The sequence below is a fragment of the Osmerus mordax genome, chromosome 3 (genome assembly GCF_038355195.1).
Source record: "Osmerus mordax isolate fOsmMor3 chromosome 3, fOsmMor3.pri, whole genome shotgun sequence".
NCBI lineage: Eukaryota > Metazoa > Chordata > Actinopteri > Osmeriformes > Osmeridae > Osmerus > Osmerus mordax.
Window position 1 is genome coordinate 1,717,683 of NC_090052.1, and position 17,646 is coordinate 1,735,328.

At 53.2% G+C, this 17,646-nt stretch overlaps 1 protein-coding gene across 1 annotated transcript; it reads left to right on the forward strand.

Moving 5' to 3' along the window:
• The first annotated feature begins 1,396 nt into the window (after positions 1 to 1,396).
• LOC136940735 (MBT domain-containing protein 1-like) lies at positions 1,397 to 15,987 on the forward strand. Its single transcript, XM_067233015.1, has 17 exons — positions 1,397 to 1,504; positions 2,618 to 2,822; positions 3,098 to 3,231; positions 3,455 to 3,569; positions 3,848 to 3,930; positions 4,918 to 5,035; positions 5,522 to 5,656; positions 6,130 to 6,218; positions 6,960 to 7,194; positions 7,309 to 7,364; positions 7,688 to 7,792; positions 8,079 to 8,226; positions 8,607 to 8,689; positions 9,799 to 10,033; positions 10,643 to 10,714; positions 15,133 to 15,333; positions 15,847 to 15,987. Exons 1-17 carry the CDS (start codon positions 1,484 to 1,486, stop codon positions 15,966 to 15,968), a joined length of 2,157 nt encoding a protein of 718 aa, XP_067089116.1. The 5' UTR covers positions 1,397 to 1,483; the 3' UTR covers positions 15,969 to 15,987.
• The last annotated feature ends 1,659 nt before the right edge of the window (positions 15,988 to 17,646 follow it).

Here is a 17,646-nt window from a genome sequence, read left to right on the forward strand (position 1 = left end):
TTTATACATGCCGCATTTGACATACTGTCGGCATCTTCAATGTAGCTTATTCACACAATCAAAAATATTTAATTAAAGCCAGAGATAAAGTGTCACACCATATTTAGGCTAAGTGTGTTCTGTTAAATTGAGAATCCACAAATTTCAGTGTATGATGTTATAAATATAGTCACATTTTCTAAATCTGTCTGCAAACCAAATTACCCACAAGGGACGTTAATATCTTGAATTAAATTAAAATGAATTAAATTTAAATCCTTTATTGGAATCTTTAAGTTTGTTCAAAGAGACAACATGGGAACAATTCAAATATGTGTATTTCTTATGAAAGAAAAATAAACAAGCTTCAGCCTGTTCAGAGAAGGCACCAGATACTTTGGTAGTAGCAGTCTGATGCTCACCTAGATATGAACAGATTTGATAACACATCAAAAGACTTGAGGACAGATTGCCATTTGCATTACAAACAAAGGGCTTTTTTAAATTCGTGGCAGATTCACTTAGTTCTTTTGAGTAGAATGCATACATCTTTAAAAAAGAAGAAAAAAAGAAGGGGAAGATTGTTGGGATTGTTAAGGAGATAGACAGTCTCTAAGCAAAGCAAACAACCAGTTCAGGCCATAGTCTCAGGGGATCTGTATCAGAGATGAAAGCGAGATCACACATCTCAGAGCCCAGTTTGAATCACGGGGACCGATGGCTCAAATGCATGCCTTCATTGCCCTTCAGGGTTTAGGTGCAGTTCTATTGGCATATGTGAAGCCATCTGTGACTGCTTGTAAAAAGTACTATACAAATAAATTTCGATTTGATTTGAATTGTACAACTGTGGAGGGTGAATCACACTGACTACTGACGCAAAGCGATACATCACAAAGGTGTATACCGTATTTACCGTATTTGTATATAATGTATATTTTTATGAGTGGCAATGATCTGGAAACAACAATCCTCTGTAACTATGTAAAATATATGATTAAGTCAATGCATCCGTAATAATGTATTTGTAACATGTATTCTTGTCAACATGTCTCGCCTACTCTACACATTTACATTTAGTCATTTTTACAAATAACAAACCCTTAACCAAGGTGCGAAACAGCCTATTCTTCCTGTACCTGACACATTCCTGGAACATCATGAAAGTATCAAGCTGAGAGACGAACAGAATAAAACCTGTTCACTGTACATCTCGCGTGTTGATGGTTTAGCGCTATTGCAGCCTACAGCAGATGGCTCTGAAGTACCCATTTTAGTCTGGCCCTGGAGGCTGTAAAGTCGACCCACGAAGAAGAACCCGTTGACCAATGAGGAGTCAGCGTGTGTACACCACGCCTGCGCGACTGAAATATGATAATTATGTTGATATGCTAGCTAGCAAGTGGAGTTTATTTTTTGCATTTTAGGTTTCATTAAATCTTCTGTCTTTTCTGTCTCGGTGTTGTGTCTAGCGAAAATAGAAAACGCTCTGCATGAAGGGCTGATGGAAAACGCAAGAGATTTGGTGAGCTCTGCGCTTGGGTTGTGTGCTTCTGGAACGCTTGTGTAATTCTATTTCACTCCTTTTGTTGTGGTTGTAATGACAGTGCTTCCTAGCTAGCAAGTGTTGCTTCTGTTATATTTAGCAAGCTAGTTAGCCGTCTACCTAGCTGGTTAGCTAGTAAGTAAGCCGCATGTTCGATTTCGATAAACATAGGCTAGCTAAACACACTGGACTGGCCGTCTAATATTACATTCATTGCATTGCCTCTGTAGCCTGTAGTATCACTGAGTGTGCAAGCTGCAGCTACCCAGCTAATACCAAGGCAGGCCTGTCATATTGAATAAACCGCACTGCAGTGATTCCCGATGCTCTCTTAGTGTCTTGCCGAAATCCATGTAGTCTTGGGCTTCTAGTCTCAGTGCAGCTTATTGTCATGCAGAAGTGCTGGGCAAAAGGGGGCGTGTACCGCTGTCAGGCTTGTTTTGTAAAGCCACAGTTCATTTGGCTGTTACACTTGTTGAACTGGTAATCTCCCTAACTTTGTATATTTTAATTGTATACATTTCTGCTATATCACAACGCAGGGTATTTTCATGTTAGCTCTAACACAGTATCCATGTCAGATGGTCAGGGTCTGCATTGCCCAGTGACTCTGGCATCCACCTGCTAGGATGAGAGATACTTTCATTTCATTTTCATTTCATTTAGTCATTTTAGCAGACGCTCTTATCCAGAGCGACTTACAGTAAGTACAGGGACATTCCCCCGAGGCAAGTAGGGTGAAGTGCCTTGCCCAAGGACACAACGTCAGTTGGCATGACCGGGAATCGAACTGGCAACCTTCGGATTACTAGCCCGACTCCCTCACCGCTCAGCCAACTGCTACTTTCTGTAGCAAAGTAACATAGCATCCACTACAAGTCATCAAAGTGGACAAGCGATTTGGGCTATGCAGTGCCGGCAAACATTGTGTTTTTCCAAACCGCTCAGCTAGAAGCACACCCTGTAGACAAGCCATAAGTGAAAGTCTGTCAGGAGAGCGGTTGACATCTGCTTTATAGCACACGGCCTGTCTATTGTCGATGGTTGTCACAGTGGACATCTCCCACCCTCTCCCCCCTCTCCCCCCCTCAGGCTGAGCGACCGTCTCGTTCGGAGCGGAGGAGGCGGGACTCGTTTGGGATGTTCGATGGCTACGACAGCTGCAGCGACGAGTCCAGCAGCAGCAGCAGCTCCGAGGAGAGCGATGAGGAAGTGGGGCCTTCGCTCCCCGCCGGCCTGCCCATCATCAAGACCAACGGCCAGGTCTACACCTACCCAGACGGCAAAGCTGGCATGGGTCAGTCCTGCCCGGGACCCGGATCTTTCCTCTGTTTTCTACAGCGGTGCAATAGACCTAGAGTAGTGTGCTGTGAATCAATATGGATAATAATAGTAATGGTTACTTGTGAGTGGCGATGTTAGTTATTGTTTGGACAACAGAAACATAGCCCGAAGCTATACAAATGTATTCAAACAAAATGAAGTGGCTTGTATTCTAACATGTCCGAGTTATAATCTAGTTGCTCTTGATTGAGCCGCCTGCTTAGAAGGATGTCGTTTGTTCCCCCGCAGCCACGTGTGAGATGTGTGGGATGGTTGGTGTCAGGGACGCCTTCTACTCCAAAACCAAGCGCTTCTGCAGCGTGTCGTGTTCCAGGAGCTACTCGTCCAACTCGAAGAAAGCCAGCATACTGGCTCGTCTCCAGGTAACAGCTCCCTCACCCAGGCAGGAGAAGTCTCCTGGCCACAGCACCAGTCCCGAATGGGTGCAAGGTGAAACGAAGGTGACGTCAAACAACAGTGCTTTCGCATGAACTCAGCCAAAGACCTCCAGATAAAACATTCCAAATTCGAACCAATTCAGAACGTTCTTCCGGGTACAGGTGGTGATTTGTGTCGCTTCCTTCTGTTTTGTTTGTTTGCTTTTAGGGGAAACCGCCCACAAAAAAGGCCAAGGTGCTCCAGAAGCAGCCTCTCATGGCTAAACTAGCAGCCTACGCCCAGTACCAAGCTAACCAGCAGAACCAGGTGAAGACTAAGACAGGTGGGTTCCACGCACAAGCTGGGCCAAACTGCACATAAAGCACGGCTCTGTCACATAAAACCAGAACAAGCCCAACCGCCAGATCAGGAGCCCTCTTCCCTGGAGGACCTTGACCTCATTTGAAAGTCATTCCCAGTCCAGAAACCTAAGCTAGACCCGGTGGTAAAAAAAAACCAGACCCGCGGTGGGGTTTGAAGTGTGCTGTGTGTGGATGCTGGGCAGATGGCCCTGAGTTGAACTGTGTTCCCCTCACGCTGGCTGCTGTGTGCTGGGTGCAGTGGTTCCTGTGGAGGCCTTCGACTGGGGGCGCTACATCGGCAGCGGGGAGATGGCCGGGGCTCCTGTCAGCTGTTTCAAACACGTAAGCAGACATTTACATTTAGTCATTTAGCAGACGCTTTTATCCAAAGCGACTTACAAGAGAGAGCTTTGCAAAAAGTGCACAGGTCAATGATCATAAACAACGACATAGCCCCAAAACATCGCGGGTAGCCAAAACATGACGCATACATTGTGAAAAGCAAATAAGTGCCAACGGGTGGAACCAGGAGAGCATGTAGTTAAACACATTTCAATTAAACAACATGATCCTTGAAAGTGCTAGAGTGTACCTGGAGGAAAGCAAGCAACAATCATATAATTCACAGCGAGTACAAGCAGTTAAATCAGTTAGAACTAACCAACAAGTGCAGCGAGTCCCTCAGTACGTGTCATAGTGTTCCTGGAGGAAATAAACTAACATCTGATCCAACAAATCTTTCTTAAGTACCCGTACTTAAGACACGTCCAGCCCACCTCTGCTGGCTTTCCTTTCACTATTTACATTTAGTCATTTAGCAGACCTTTTTACCTACTCTTATTACTTTTAACGGGGATCCTGACCTGTAGTTCACAGCACACAACTCCCTAGCACAGGAGAGCTGCTGCATCGGTTCTACATGTTGCTAGGGAACATTTACATTTAGTAATTTAGCAGACGCTCTTATCCAGAGCGACTTACAGTAAGTACAGGGACATTCCCCCGAGGCAAGTAGGGTGAAGTGCCTTGCCCAAGGACACAACGTCAGTTTGGCATGACCGGGAATCGAACTGGCAACCTTCGGATTACTAGCCCGACTCCCTCACCGCTCAGCCACCTGACTCCGTCACGTGGAGAACATGCAAACTCCACACAGACCCGCCCGGGGACCCGACAGTGCCCGTGCCGCGGTCTGGCATCACAGGCGTGAGACAGCCCTCGCAGATGTCAAAACACCTGACTTCCTGTGCCACAGGAAGTGGCTGCGGAGAAGGTGACCGTGCTGCTTGTGCTGCGTGTGATTGTGCCTGTGTTGCCTGTCTGCCCCAGGTGCCCATGGGGACGTCGTGGGGTGATATCTGTGAGGGCGTGAGGGTGGAGGTGCCAAACACAGACAGCGGCCTGCCCATGAAGGTCTACTGGATCGCGGGCATCATCAAACTGGCAGGTGAGCAGAGACTGAAAAACATCCACTTAAAAAGTTAACTGGAAATACTACTGCTCAGCGTGTTTTAATAACGAAATGAATAATTTACATTTAGTCATTTTGGCAGACGCTCTTATCCAGAGCGACTTACAGTAAGTACAGGGACATTCTCCCCGAGGCAAGTAGGGTGAAGTGCCTTGCCCAAGGACACAACGTCAGTTGGCAGACCGGGAATCGAACTGGCAACCTTCGGATTACTAGCCCGCTTCCCTAGCCGCTCAGCCACCTGACTCCAATTTACAAATAAATAGTCATGGATACAATTCCTGTTAGAAGCCCCCAAAATGATGAGTGTGTGTGTCTGTGCTTGTGTGTGTTTTTGCGTGTGTGTGTGTGTTTTTGCGTGTGTCTGTGTGTGTTTTTGCATGTGTGTGTGTGTTTTTGCGTGTGTGTCTGTGTGTGTGTGTGTGTGTTTTTGCGTGTGTCTGTGTGTGTGTTGGCACGCAGGCTTCAAGGCTCTGCTGCGGTACGAGGGCTTCGACAGCGACTCCAGCCGGGACTTCTGGTGTAACCTGTGTGTCCCGGACATCCACCCTGTGGGCTGGTGTGCTGCGGGAGGGAAGCCCCTCGTTCCACCCACATGTAAGAGGGGCGTCCTCTCTACCACATCCTCTCTCCTGGTGCTGCCTTCAGGTCCGGCTGTCTTCACAGTCCAGTCATCTTCTCTGTCTCTCTCTTTCTCTCTCTCTCTCTCTCTCTCTCTCTCTCTCTCTCTCTCTCTCTCTCTCTCTCTTTGTCTCTTTCTATCTCTATCTCTCTCTGTCTCTCTGTCTCTCCCTGTCTCTCTCTGTCTCTCTTTGTCTCTTTCTATCTCTATCTCTCTCTGTCTCTCTCTGTCTCTCTCTCTCTCTCTCTCTCTCTCTCTCTCTTTCCCCGTCTCTCTTTGTCTCTTTCTATCTCTATCTCTCTCTCTCTGTCTCTCTCTGTCTCTCCCTGTCTCTCTCTGTCTCTCTTTGTCTCTCTTTCTATCTCTATCTCTCTCTGTCTCTCTCTGTCTCTCCCTGTCTCTCTCTGTCTCTCTTTCTATCTCTCTGTCTCTCTGTCTCTCTCTGCAGCCGTGCAGCACAAGTGCACCAACTGGAAATCCTTCCTGGTAAAACGTCTCACAGGGTCAAAGACCCTGCCTCCTGATTTCTCCACTAAGGTGAGCCACAGATGTATAATCCACCACTTACAGAACGTCACAGACAGACGTCATTGTTGATGGAAGAATACCTTCTTGTGAGGGACTTTTCTTTTGATGAATTCAGATTCTTGTCATTCGGATTGGGACACTTACTGTCACAGCATGGTACCATAATGTAGGCGTGCGTGTCCAGTTCAGTGATGCATTGGTACACCGACGGGTATACTCGATACTTCCCGTCTCTGATGGGCTAACTTCCTGTCTCTGCCTGACAGGCATTCTCTAACTTCCTGTGTCTGCCCTCTGACATCCCGTCTCTGCTCTCTAACTTCCTGTGTCTGCCCTCTGACATCCCGTCTCTGCTCTCTAACTTCCTGTGCCTGCCCTCTGACATCCCGTCTCTGCTCTCTAACTTCCTGTGCCTGCCCTCTGACATCCCGTCTCTGCTCTCTAACTTCCTGTGTCTGCCCTCTGACATCCCGTCTCTGCTCTCTAACTTCCTGTGTCTGCCCTCTGACATCCCGTCTCTGCTCTCTAACTTCCTGTGTCTGCCCTCTGACATCCCGTCTCTGCTCTCTAACTTCCTGTGTCTGCCCTCTGACATCCCGTCTCTGCTCTCTAACTTCCTGTGTCTGCCCTCTGACATCCCGTCTCTGCTCTCTAACTTCCTGTGTCTGCCCTCTGACATCCCGTCTCTGCTCTCTAACTTCCTGTGTCTGACATCCCGTCTCTGCTCTCTAACTTCCTGTGCGTGCGCAGGTTCAGGAGAGCATGCAGTTCCCCTTCCAGAAGCTGATGCGCGTGGAGGTGGTGGACAAAGCCCACCTGTGCCGGACGCGCGTGGCCCTGGTGGAGCAGGTGATCGGCGGACGCCTCAAGCTGGTCTACGAGGAGTGCTCCGACGGCACCGACGACTTCTGGTGCCACATGTACAGCCCGCTCATCCACAGCATCGGCTGGTCGCGCAGCATCGGCCACCGCTTCAAACGATCCGGTCAGCCGAAATCCGCAGTTGGCTAGTCAGTCCATCGACGCACGGCTCCCTTGTGGGGGGAAACACGAGGGGTAATAAGCGTAGCTTTTGTGACCTGTCGTTTTTTTCCCCCAGATGTGTCGAAGAAGCTCGAAGGTCAAGTGGACGCTCCTGGGCAGCTCTTCGCTAAGGTACGTTCGGACGCCCCTGTGGCTCACCGGGCTAACGCGCGCACGCCGCGTCGGCTGAGGCCTTGCGGCGTGCGTGGGTTCGAATCCGGTCCAGGGCCCATTCCCGCATGTCATCCCCTCTCTCTCCCCCCGCATTACCTGTTCTCTCCAAAGCACACTGTTGCTATCATAAAATAATGACGGCAGAAATGCCTCCAAAGGTATATCTGTCAGAGAAAGACGCGTTGGCTCGCTGGGCCTCACAGGAGTCGATCAGGACGACTGTTGACGGCTGAAGTGTCGGTCCTGATCCAGAACCTGACGGGAGGTGTGCTTGTCCGCAGGTGAAGGACGTGGACCAGAGTGGGGACTGGTTTAAAGACGGGATGAAGCTAGAAGCCATCGACCCGCTCAACCTGTCGGCCATCTGTGTGGCCACCGTCAGGAAGGTGAGTCTTCTGGTCGCTGAGGTCTTACTGCAGCGGCCCCGGTTCAAATCCAGCCTGGGTAAATTGCAGTGTCCTTCTCCCTCTCTATTTCTGCCTTTCCTGTCACACAAATAAAGCATGAAATATCCCCAAATATTTATTTGAAGGTGTGTTGAAGAGTGTTCCCCTCTAGATGGATCTGTGAGAGGATTACAGAGCCTTCGGTTCTTTTGAGACTCTTGAAGGCTGCTGTTCATTTGACTTCCAAGCCCTTCCCGAACTGTCTTGTTCATGTCCCTGAATCTAGGTCCTGGCGGATGGATACCTCATGATCGGCATTGATGGTTCGGAGGCGGCGGATGGATCTGACTGTTTCTGCTATCACTCTACCTCTCCCTCGATCTTCCCTGCCGGGTTCTGCGAAATCAACATCATCGAGCTCACCCCACCTCGAGGTACGACCAGGACCAGGCTCCATCTGTATGTTTCGTTCCAGCAAGCCCTGTGGTCAGGAAATATCACTTCTCCTCCTTATCTCACCCTCCAGACGAGTTTCCTCATGCTTGCTTAGCCTCTCCAAACCTACAGCCAACATCCACGCTGTTCAACCGCACCACTTTTACACTGCACACTGTGACATCTCCTGGTGTCTTCCATCACACTACTTTTAAAGTGTGTTTTGAATCTGTGGGAGGTGGTTTAACAACAACTTTTAAAATGACCGTCTGAATAGCTGTTTGCGTGCAGGGGAGGGGAGGGGGGGAGGGAGGAAGGGGGGAGGGGGGTCAGTGCAGTGCTTGTAGTCTAAGTGAGAGCTTTTCTCTCTCCTCTGCAGGATACACAAACCTCCCATTCAGATGGTTTGACTACCTCAGGGACACAGGCTCTGCGGCAGCACCAGTTCACCTCTTTAACAAGGTAACCTTGTTCTGCTCCTGCTCGACTAGCCAGGCCTGCCGGGCTCATCCCTGCTCCCATTCGACTAGCCAGGCCTGCCGGGCTCATCCCTGCTCCCATTCGACTAGCCAGGCCTGCCGGGCTCATCCCTGCTCCCATTCGACTAGCCAGGCCTGCAGGGCTCATCCCTGCTCCTGCTCGGCTAGTTAGGCCTGAATGGCTCATTCCTGCTCCTGCTCGGCTAGTTAGGCCTGCAGGGCTCATCCCTGCTCCTGCTTGGCTAGTTAGGCCTGCAGGGCTCATCCCTGCTCCTGCTCGGCTAGTTAGGCCTGAATGGCTCATCCCTGCTCCTGCTCGGCTAGTCAGGCCTGCAGGGCTCATCCCTGCTCCTGCTCGGCTAGTTAGGCCTGAATGGCTCATCCCTGCTCCTGCTCGGCTAGTTAGGCCTGAATGGCTCATCCCTGCTCCTGCTCGGCTAGTCAGGCCTGCAGGGCTCATCCCTGCTCCTGCTCGGCTAGCCAGGCCTGCAGGGCCCATCGCTGCTGACTCACTTAGTTCCTGAACAAGTTCTAGTCATGTTATATATTAATTGTAATGATCGATTTCATAGTCTTTCGTTGCATTATTCAGAATATACGCGGGTAATATGGAGGCCTGGGGGAGGCGTGGGGGAGGCGTGGGGGAGGCGTGCGGGAGGCGTGGGGGAGGCCTGGGGGAGGCGTGGGGGAGGCCTGGGGGAGGCGTGGGGGAGGCGTGGGGGAGGCCTGGGGGAGGCGTGCGGGAGGCGTGGGGGAGGCATGGGGGAGGCCTGGGGGAGGCGTGCGGGAGGCCTGGGGGAGGCGTGGGGGAGGCCTGGGGGAGGCGTGGGGGAGGCCTGGGGGAGGCGTGGGGGAGGCCTGGGGGAGGCGTGCGGGAGGCGTGGGGGAGGCATGGGGGAGGCCTGGGGGAGGCCTGGGGGAGGCGTGGGGGAGGCGTGCGGGAGGCCTGGGGGAGGCGTGGGGGAGGCGTGGGGGAGGCGTGGGGGAGGCGTGCGGGAGGCGTGGGGGAGGCGTGCGGGAGGCGTGGGGGAGGCGTGGGGGAGGCGTGGGGGAGGCCACAGAGACTGAGTACCCCCTGTTGTGACCCCCAAGGAGGTTCCCAACCACGGCTTCCGCGTGGGCATGAAGCTGGAGGCCGTCGACCTGATGGAGCCCCGTCTGGTGTGCGTCGCCACGGTGACGCGCATCGTCCACCGCCTGCTGCGGATCCACTTTGACGGCTGGGAGGACGAGTACGACCAGTGGGTGGACTGCAGGTCACCTGACCTCTACCCTGTGGGCTGGTGTCAGCTGACCGGGTACCAGCTGCAGCCCCCCGCCGTGCAGGGTCAGTACACACACACACACGTGTGTATATATATATATACACACATACAGTACCAGTCAAAAGTTTGGACACATTTTCCCATTCAGTGTGTGTGTGTGTGTGTGTGTGTGTGTGTGTGTGTGTGTGTGTGTGTGTATATACACACACATATATATAGTTATATACACACACCAACACACACACACATATATTTAGATACACACACACAAACATGCACACACACACGTGTATACTGTACACACACGCAAACACACACACATAAATCAGGTACAGCACACCAAAGGGCTTGTCAAAATGCCACACAGCTTCTGAATGCAGCGATGAACAGTGAGATTGTTCGGACTCTTCTGGAGAGAGCAGAGAGAGTCTGTGGCTGTTTGTGTTTTCATGTCTGGGAGGCTTGATCCAGTGCAGTGAGGGATTGCATTGTTCTTGTTTTCAGAAAGCTCATTCTCCTTTGATTTGTAAACAGTTCATATAATGGGATTTTGGTGAATGAGTTGATTATGTGGCATGGTAGATAAATGATTGGACTGTGTGTGTGCGTGTGTGTGCGTGCGTGCGTGCGTGTGTGCGTGTGTGTGTGTGTGTGTGTGTGTGTGTTTCCAGCCTCCAGGGAGCTGCCTGCCAGTGTGGCCAAGCAGAGGAAGAAGTCTCAGCAGTACAAAGGCCAGAAGAGAAGTGGGTCATCCCTCGCTCATCCCGCCCCTGCCTCAGCCCCCTCCTCTCTGTCTCTCTCTCTCTCGCTGTCTCTTTCTCTACCTCTCTCTCTTGCTTTCCTGCTCCCCCTCAACCCGATTCCTGCCCTCTCGTTCTCTCTCTCTCTCTCCCCCCTTCTAACACCCTCATCCCTTTTTCCAGTATGCATTGCCATGTCCTCTGTCTCCCCTTCTGTCCCCTGTCATCACTTCTCTCTCCCCCCACACACTACCTCTCCTAAGCCTACCACTTCTTTACTGCCCTCTGCCACCCCTCTGTCCCTCCACCCCTCTCTCTCTCTCCTCTGTCCCTCCACCCCTCTCTCCCCTCTGTCCCTCCACCCCTCTCTCCTCTCTGTCCCTCCACCCCTCTCTCTCTCTGTCCCTCCACCCCTCTCTCTCTCCTCTGTCCCTCCACCCCTCTCTCTCTCTCCTCTGTCCCTCCACCCCTCTCTCTCTCTCCTCTGTCCCTCCACCCCTCTCTCTCTCTCCTCTGTCCCTCCACCCCTCTCTCTCTCTCCTCTGTCCCTCCACCCCTCTCTCCCCTCTGTCCCTCCACCCCTCTCTCCTCTCTGTCCCTCCACCCCTCTCTCCTCTCTGTCCCTCCACCCCTCTCTCTCTCCTCTGTCCCTCCACCCCTCTCTCCCCTCTGTCCCTCCACCCCTCTCTCCCCTCTGTCCCTCCACCCCTCTCTCCCCTCTGCTCCTCCACCCCTCTCTCTCCCCTCTGCCCCTCCACCCCTCTCTCTCTCCTCTGTCCCTCCACCCCTCTCTCTCCCCTCTGTCCCTCCACCCCTCTCTCCCCTCTGCTCCTCCACCCCTCTCTCTCCCCTCTGCCCCTCCACCCCTCTCTCTCTCCTCTGTCCCTCCACCCCTCTCTCTCTCCTCTGTCCCTCCACCCCTCTCCCCCCTCTGTCCCTCCACCCCTCTCTCCTCTCTGTCCCTCCACCCCTCTCTCCTCTCTGTCCCTCCACCCCTCTCTCTCTCCTCTGTCCCTCCACCCCTCTCTCCCCTCTGTCCCTCCACCCCTCTCTCCCCTCTGTCCCTCCACCCCTCTCTCCCCTCTGCTCCTCCACCCCTCTCTCTCCCCTCTGCCCCTCCACCCCTCTCTCTCTCCTCTGTCCCTCCACCCCTCTCTCTCCCCTCTGTCCCTCCACCCCTCTCTCCTCTCTGTCCCTCCACCCCTCTCTCTCTCCTCTGTCCCTCCACCCCTCTCTCCCCTCTGCTCCTCCACCCCTCTCTCTCCCCTCTGTCCCTCCACCCCTCTCTCCCCTCTGCTCCTCCACCCCTCTCTCTCCCCTCTGCCCCTCCACCCCTCTCTCTCCCCTCTGTCCCTCCACCCCTCTCTCTCCCCTCTGTCCCTCCACCCCTCTCTATCTCCTCTGTCCCTCCACCCCTCTCTCCTCTCTGTCCCTCCACCCCTCTCTCTCTCCTCTGTCCCTCCACCCCTCTCTCCCCTCTGTCCCTCCACCCCTCTCTCCCCTCTGTCCCTCCACCCCTCTCTCCCCTCTGCTCCTCCACCCCTCTCTCTCCCCTCTGCCCCTCCACCCCTCTCTCTCCCCTCTGTCCCTCCACCCCTCTCTCTCCCCTCTGTCCCTCCACCCCTCTCTATCTCCTCTGTCCCTCCACCCCTCTCTCCTCTCTGTCCCTCCACCCCTCTCTCTCTCCTCTGTCCCTCCACCCCTCTCTCCCCTCTGTCCCTCCACCCCTCTCTCCCCTCTGTCCCTCCACCCCTCTCTCCCCTCTGCTCCTCCACCCCTCTCTCTCCCCTCTGCCCCTCCACCCCTCTCTCTCTCCTCTGTCCCTCCACCCCTCTCTCTCCCCTCTGTCCCTCCACCCCTCTCTATCTCCTCTGTCCCTCCACCCCTCTCTCCTCTCTGTCCCTCCACCCCTCTCTCTCTCCTCTGTCCCTCCACCCCTCTCTCCCCTCTGTCCCTCCACCCCTCTCTCCCCTCTGTCCCTCCACCCCTCTCTCCCCTCTGCTCCTCCACCCCTCTCTCTCCCCTCTGCCCCTCCACCCCTCTCTCTCCCCTCTGTCCCTCCACCCCTCTCTCTCCCCTCTGTCCCTCCACCCCTCTCTATCTCCTCTGTCCCTCCACCCCTCTCTCCTCTCTGTCCCTCCACCCCTCTCTCTCTCCTCTGTCCCTCCACCCCTCTCTCCCCTCTGTCCCTCCACCCCTCTCTCCCCTCTGTCCCTCCACCCCTCTCTCCCCTCTGCTCCTCCACCCCTCTCTCTCCCCTCTGCCCCTCCACCCCTCTCTCTCTCCTCTGTCCCTCCACCCCTCTCTCTCCCCTCTGTCCCTCCACCTCTCTCTCCCCTCTGCTCCTCCACCCCTCTCTCTCTCCTCTGTCCCTCCACCCCTCTCTCCCCTCTGCTCCTCCACCCCTCTCTCTCCCCTCTGCTCCTCCACCCCTCTCTCCCCTCTGCTCCTCCACCCCTCTCTCTCCCCTCTGTCCCTCCACCCCTCTCTCCTCTGTCCCTCCACCCCTCTCTCTCCCCTCTGCTCCTCCACCCCTCTCTCCCCTCTGCTCCTCCACCCCTCTCTCTCCCCTCTGCCCCTCCACCCCTCTCTCTCTCCTCTGTCCCTCCACCCCTCTCTCTCCCCTCTGCTCCTCCACCCCTCTCTCCCCTCTGCTCCTCCACCCCTCTCTCTCCCCTCTGCCCCTCCACCCCTCTCTCTCCCCTCTGCTCCTCCACCCCTCTCTCCCCCCTCTGTCCCTCCACTCCTCTCTCCCCTCTGCTCCTCCACCCCTCTCTCCCCTCTGTCCCTCCACCCCTCTCTCTCCCCTCTGCTCCTCCACCCCTCTCTCTCCTCTGTCCCTCCACCCCTCTCTCCCCTCTGTCCCTCCACCCCTCTCTCTCCCCTCTGCTCTTCCACCCCTCTCTCCCCTCTGTCCCTCCACCCCTCTCTCTCCCCTCTGCTCTTCCACCCCTCTCTCCCCTCTGCTCTTCCACCCCTCTCTCCCCTCTGCTCTTCCACCCCTCTCTCCCCTCTGCTCCTCCACCCCTCTCTCTCCCCTCTGCCCCTCCACCCCTCTCTCTCCCCTCTGCTCCTCCACCCCTCTCTCCCCCCTCTGTCCCTCCACTCCTCTCTCCCCTCTGCTCCTCCACCCCTCTCTCCCCTCTGTCCCTCCACCCCTCTCTCTCCCCTCTGCTCCTCCACCCCTCTCTCTCCTCTGTCCCTCCACCCCTCTCTCCCCTCTGTCCCTCCACCCCTCTCTCTCCCCTCTGCTCTTCCACCCCTCTCTCCCCTCTGCTCTTCCACCTCTCTCTCCCCTCTGCTCTTCCACCCCTCTCTCCCCTCTGTCCCTCCACCCCTCTCTCCCCTCTGCTCCTCCACCCCTCTCTCTCCCCTCTGTCCCTCCACCCCTCTCTCCTCTCTGTCCCTCCACCCCTCTCTCTCTCCTCTGTCCCTCCACCCCTCTCTCCCCTCTGTCCCTCCACCCCTCTCTCTCCCCTCTGCTCCTCCACCCCTCTCTCTCCTCTGTCCCTCCACCCCTCTCTCCCCTCTGTCCCTCCACCCCTCTCTCTCCCCTCTGCTCTTCCACCCCTCTCTCCCCTCTGCTCTTCCACCTCTCTCTCCCCTCTGCTCTTCCACCTCTCTCTCCCCTCTGTCCCTCCACCCCTCTCTCCCCTCTGTCCCTCCACCCCTCTCTCCCCTCTGCTCCTCCACCCCTCTCTCTCCCCTCTGTCCCTCCACCCCTCTCTCCTCTCTGTCCCTCCACCCCTCTCTCTCCTCTGTCCCTCCACCCCTCTCTCCCCTCTGTCCCTCCACCCCTCTCTCTCCCCTCTGCTCCTCCACCCCTCTCTCTCCTCTGTCCCTCCACCCCTCTCTCCCCTCTGTCCCTCCACCCCTCTCTCTCCCCTCTGCTCTTCCACCCCTCTCTCCCCTCTGCTCTTCCACCTCTCTCTCCCCTCTGCTCTTCCACCTCTCTCTCCCCTCTGTCCCTCCACCCCTCTCTCCCCTCTGTCCCTCCACCCCTCTCTCCCCTCTGCTCTTCCACCCCTCTCTCTCCTCTGTCCCTCCACCCCTCTCTCTGTGAACAGAGCGGTCCTCTTCACATGCAAGCTTCCCTTTTCACACCAAAGCACAGCTCTGAAAGCAAGCGTGGACCTCCTGCCAATTCTAGATCAAATAAGCTGCTCGTTTGGGACTGTAGATCAAAACGGAATCCTCACAGAAACAGTCATTGGATGTACAAAAATGAAAACATGTACAGTTATTGCCATTGCCATAATTATGATAGATGTCATACTTAAGACATCAATTCAGTTTAACGACGTTCATCAGATAAGAAATGAATGGGTCGTGACCCTAACGAAAAAATCTAGAATAATAATAATAATGTTTTATTGTACAGTACATTTATAATGTATATTTGTGCTGTGGGTTTCTCCTAGAGCGCAAGCTTCCTATCTGCAAGAGACCAGTCAGTCTCTCCGGTGTGGTGCTGACAGGGGTCCCCCCCAGGAACCTGTCAGGGGATGAGAACATGACCCCGCCCGATTACCCGTCCCCCCCCACGCCTGCATCCGCCGCGGGGACGGGGACAGCCCCGCCCGCCTCGGCAGGGCCGGCCCGCAGCCCTGATGGAGCTCACGGTAAACATCCACCCGCTGGAACGACAAGGACACACAAGATCCTCAACCCTGTCTCAAGCACAGCAACACAGAGTCAACTGCTTCTCTCTCTATATATATCTCTCTCTATATCTCTCTTTATATATCTCTATATATATCTATATATATATCTTATCTTTATATCTCTCTATATATATATCTCTCTCTATCGCTCTATATCTCTCTATATATATATCTCTATATCTCTCTATATACATATCTCTCTTTATATCTCTCTATATCTATCTCTCTCTCTCTATATATATCTCTCTCTATATATATCTCTCTATCTCTCTCTGTATATCTCTTTATATCTCTCTCTATATATCTATATATATCTTTATCTCTCTACATATCTCTCTCTATATCTCTATATACATATCTCTCTTTATATCTCTATATCTATATCTCTCTCTATATATCTCTATATATATATCTCTCTCTGTATATCTCTCTGTATATTTATCTTTCTCTCTGTATATCTCTCTCTCCCAGGGGCGGAGTTGCAGATGAAGGAGGAGCCAGTCGAGGGGGACGACTTCGCCTGCCCGCAGGGGGGCGTGTCCGACCTGGAGACTAACGGCTCTGGAAGTTTCTACCTGAAGCAGGAACCCTGAGGGAGCGGACATCCCCCACGCTCGCACCTGGGAAGGGGGGGCGGGGGGGCGGCAATCTATCTCAAACATCCTCCAGCCCTCTCCGACTGGGTTAGCTTAGCTGGGTGGCTGTAGCAGCCAGGGAAAGTGGGGAGTGGGTTTTTTCTAGATGCTCTTCTCGGTGCAACGGAACCAGGCGATGTCAATCAGGTGCACCTGGAGTGTCAGGAAGAGTTTGAGATGTTGTCCGGCCCCAGGTCTTCCACAAACACACGAACACTGCCGGGTGTAGGGTCGTCCACGGCTGGCAGCGATGCCAGACGGGGTCAGGTCCAGCAGGAGTCCACAGACCAGCAGAGACACAGCGAGACGCTCTCTTGCCCTTTATGACAATAGTGTTCTCTCGGTTTGGCTTCATTTTGTATGGCAAGCAACGAAAGAAAACGATGGATTTTCTTTCTTCTTTTTTTTAGTAGGATTTTTTCAAAGCTGAGATCTTTTCTGCATCTCTTGTACTTGTTACTTTGACGACTAGGATAATCTATATGGGTATACTGTGAGTATTCAGTAATCAGCTGTTCCTAAAACAGGGTGTGTATTGTGTATTAACGTTTGATGAACTTGGGACTGAGCATTACTGGTAGACATTCATCACCAATCACAGACCAGGAGCAGGACCCCCCCCCCCCCCCTCTGCCAGCCTTCCTAGAAGGTCTACACTGGACTACGTCAAAGCAGCTTGAGGTCACTCGTGTCCGATCCTTGTGTTTAGGGTCAGTACTAACTGACAGGTCGAAATCAGGGTCACCTGTGGGTGTCCCAGGGGCCTTGGAAGTGGAGTCATCTCGCTTGCTTCCAACCCTGTTCCTGGAGAGCTACCTGCCTATTGGGTCTTGCCCCCAACCCCACTTATTTGAACCTGATCAACCAGCTCATTACCAGACTCGGGTGTGCTGGATTTGTGTTGCAGGGTAATCCTACAGCCAGGCAGCTCTTCAGGAGCAGGGCTGGAGACCTCCAGCCAGGAAGCTCTTCAGGAGCAGGGCTGGAGACCCCTGCTTTATATATTCACTCGACAGTTTAACTGGAGATAAGAGTCGCTGTTATGGAGGTTTATGGAGGCTCAGTGGGTCTAACATTCTTATGCAAATGTAGATCACATCAGTATGAAAGGTCTTCTTTTATCTAGTTGAATGTTATATTAAGCCTATAGCATAACTACAGAGAAGATGTTATGATAGAGAGCCATATGAATATTTACAGAAGTATTCAGCTGAGCCAACATGTCTGTATGATCCATGTATCATCACTGCCGACATCATCAACACAACATCCTTATGTTGAAACCTATAGACTTATAACTGTCGCTAATGTTTGATCTTCCTCTGTAAGAAGTGGTCTAAAGTGTGCTGTAGGGCAAGTGCACGTTTTTAGAGCGATGGTTTTAAGGCTGTAAGGAACTGCCAGATCTAAAATAGTGAATAACAGTATCAGGCCATCACTAACCAGCCATCACACAGGCCCACACAAGTAGTGGGAGCCAAGTTATAAGATTGTCAGAATATATTTTAGAGAAAATATATAAGATATATAAACAGAACAATATAGTATATAGCAACAGAGGCAATTTACAACAAAACGATTTTTTTTCTTTTTAAGATTTCCACGTCAAACATTTAAGAAAGGAATTTATCCATAT

Bases quoted from the DNA above. Each gene is read 5' to 3' on its own strand.
- LOC136940735 (XM_067233015.1), top strand. From the start codon at position 1,484: ATGGAAAACGCAAGAGATTTG. The intron at 2,823-3,097 runs GTCAGTCCTGCC...GTTCCCCCGCAG, and splicing joins AGACGGCAAAGCTGGCATGG to CCACGTGTGAGATGTGTGGG. The intron at 7,195-7,308 runs GTCAGCCGAAAT...TTTTTCCCCCAG, and splicing joins CCACCGCTTCAAACGATCCG to ATGTGTCGAAGAAGCTCGAA.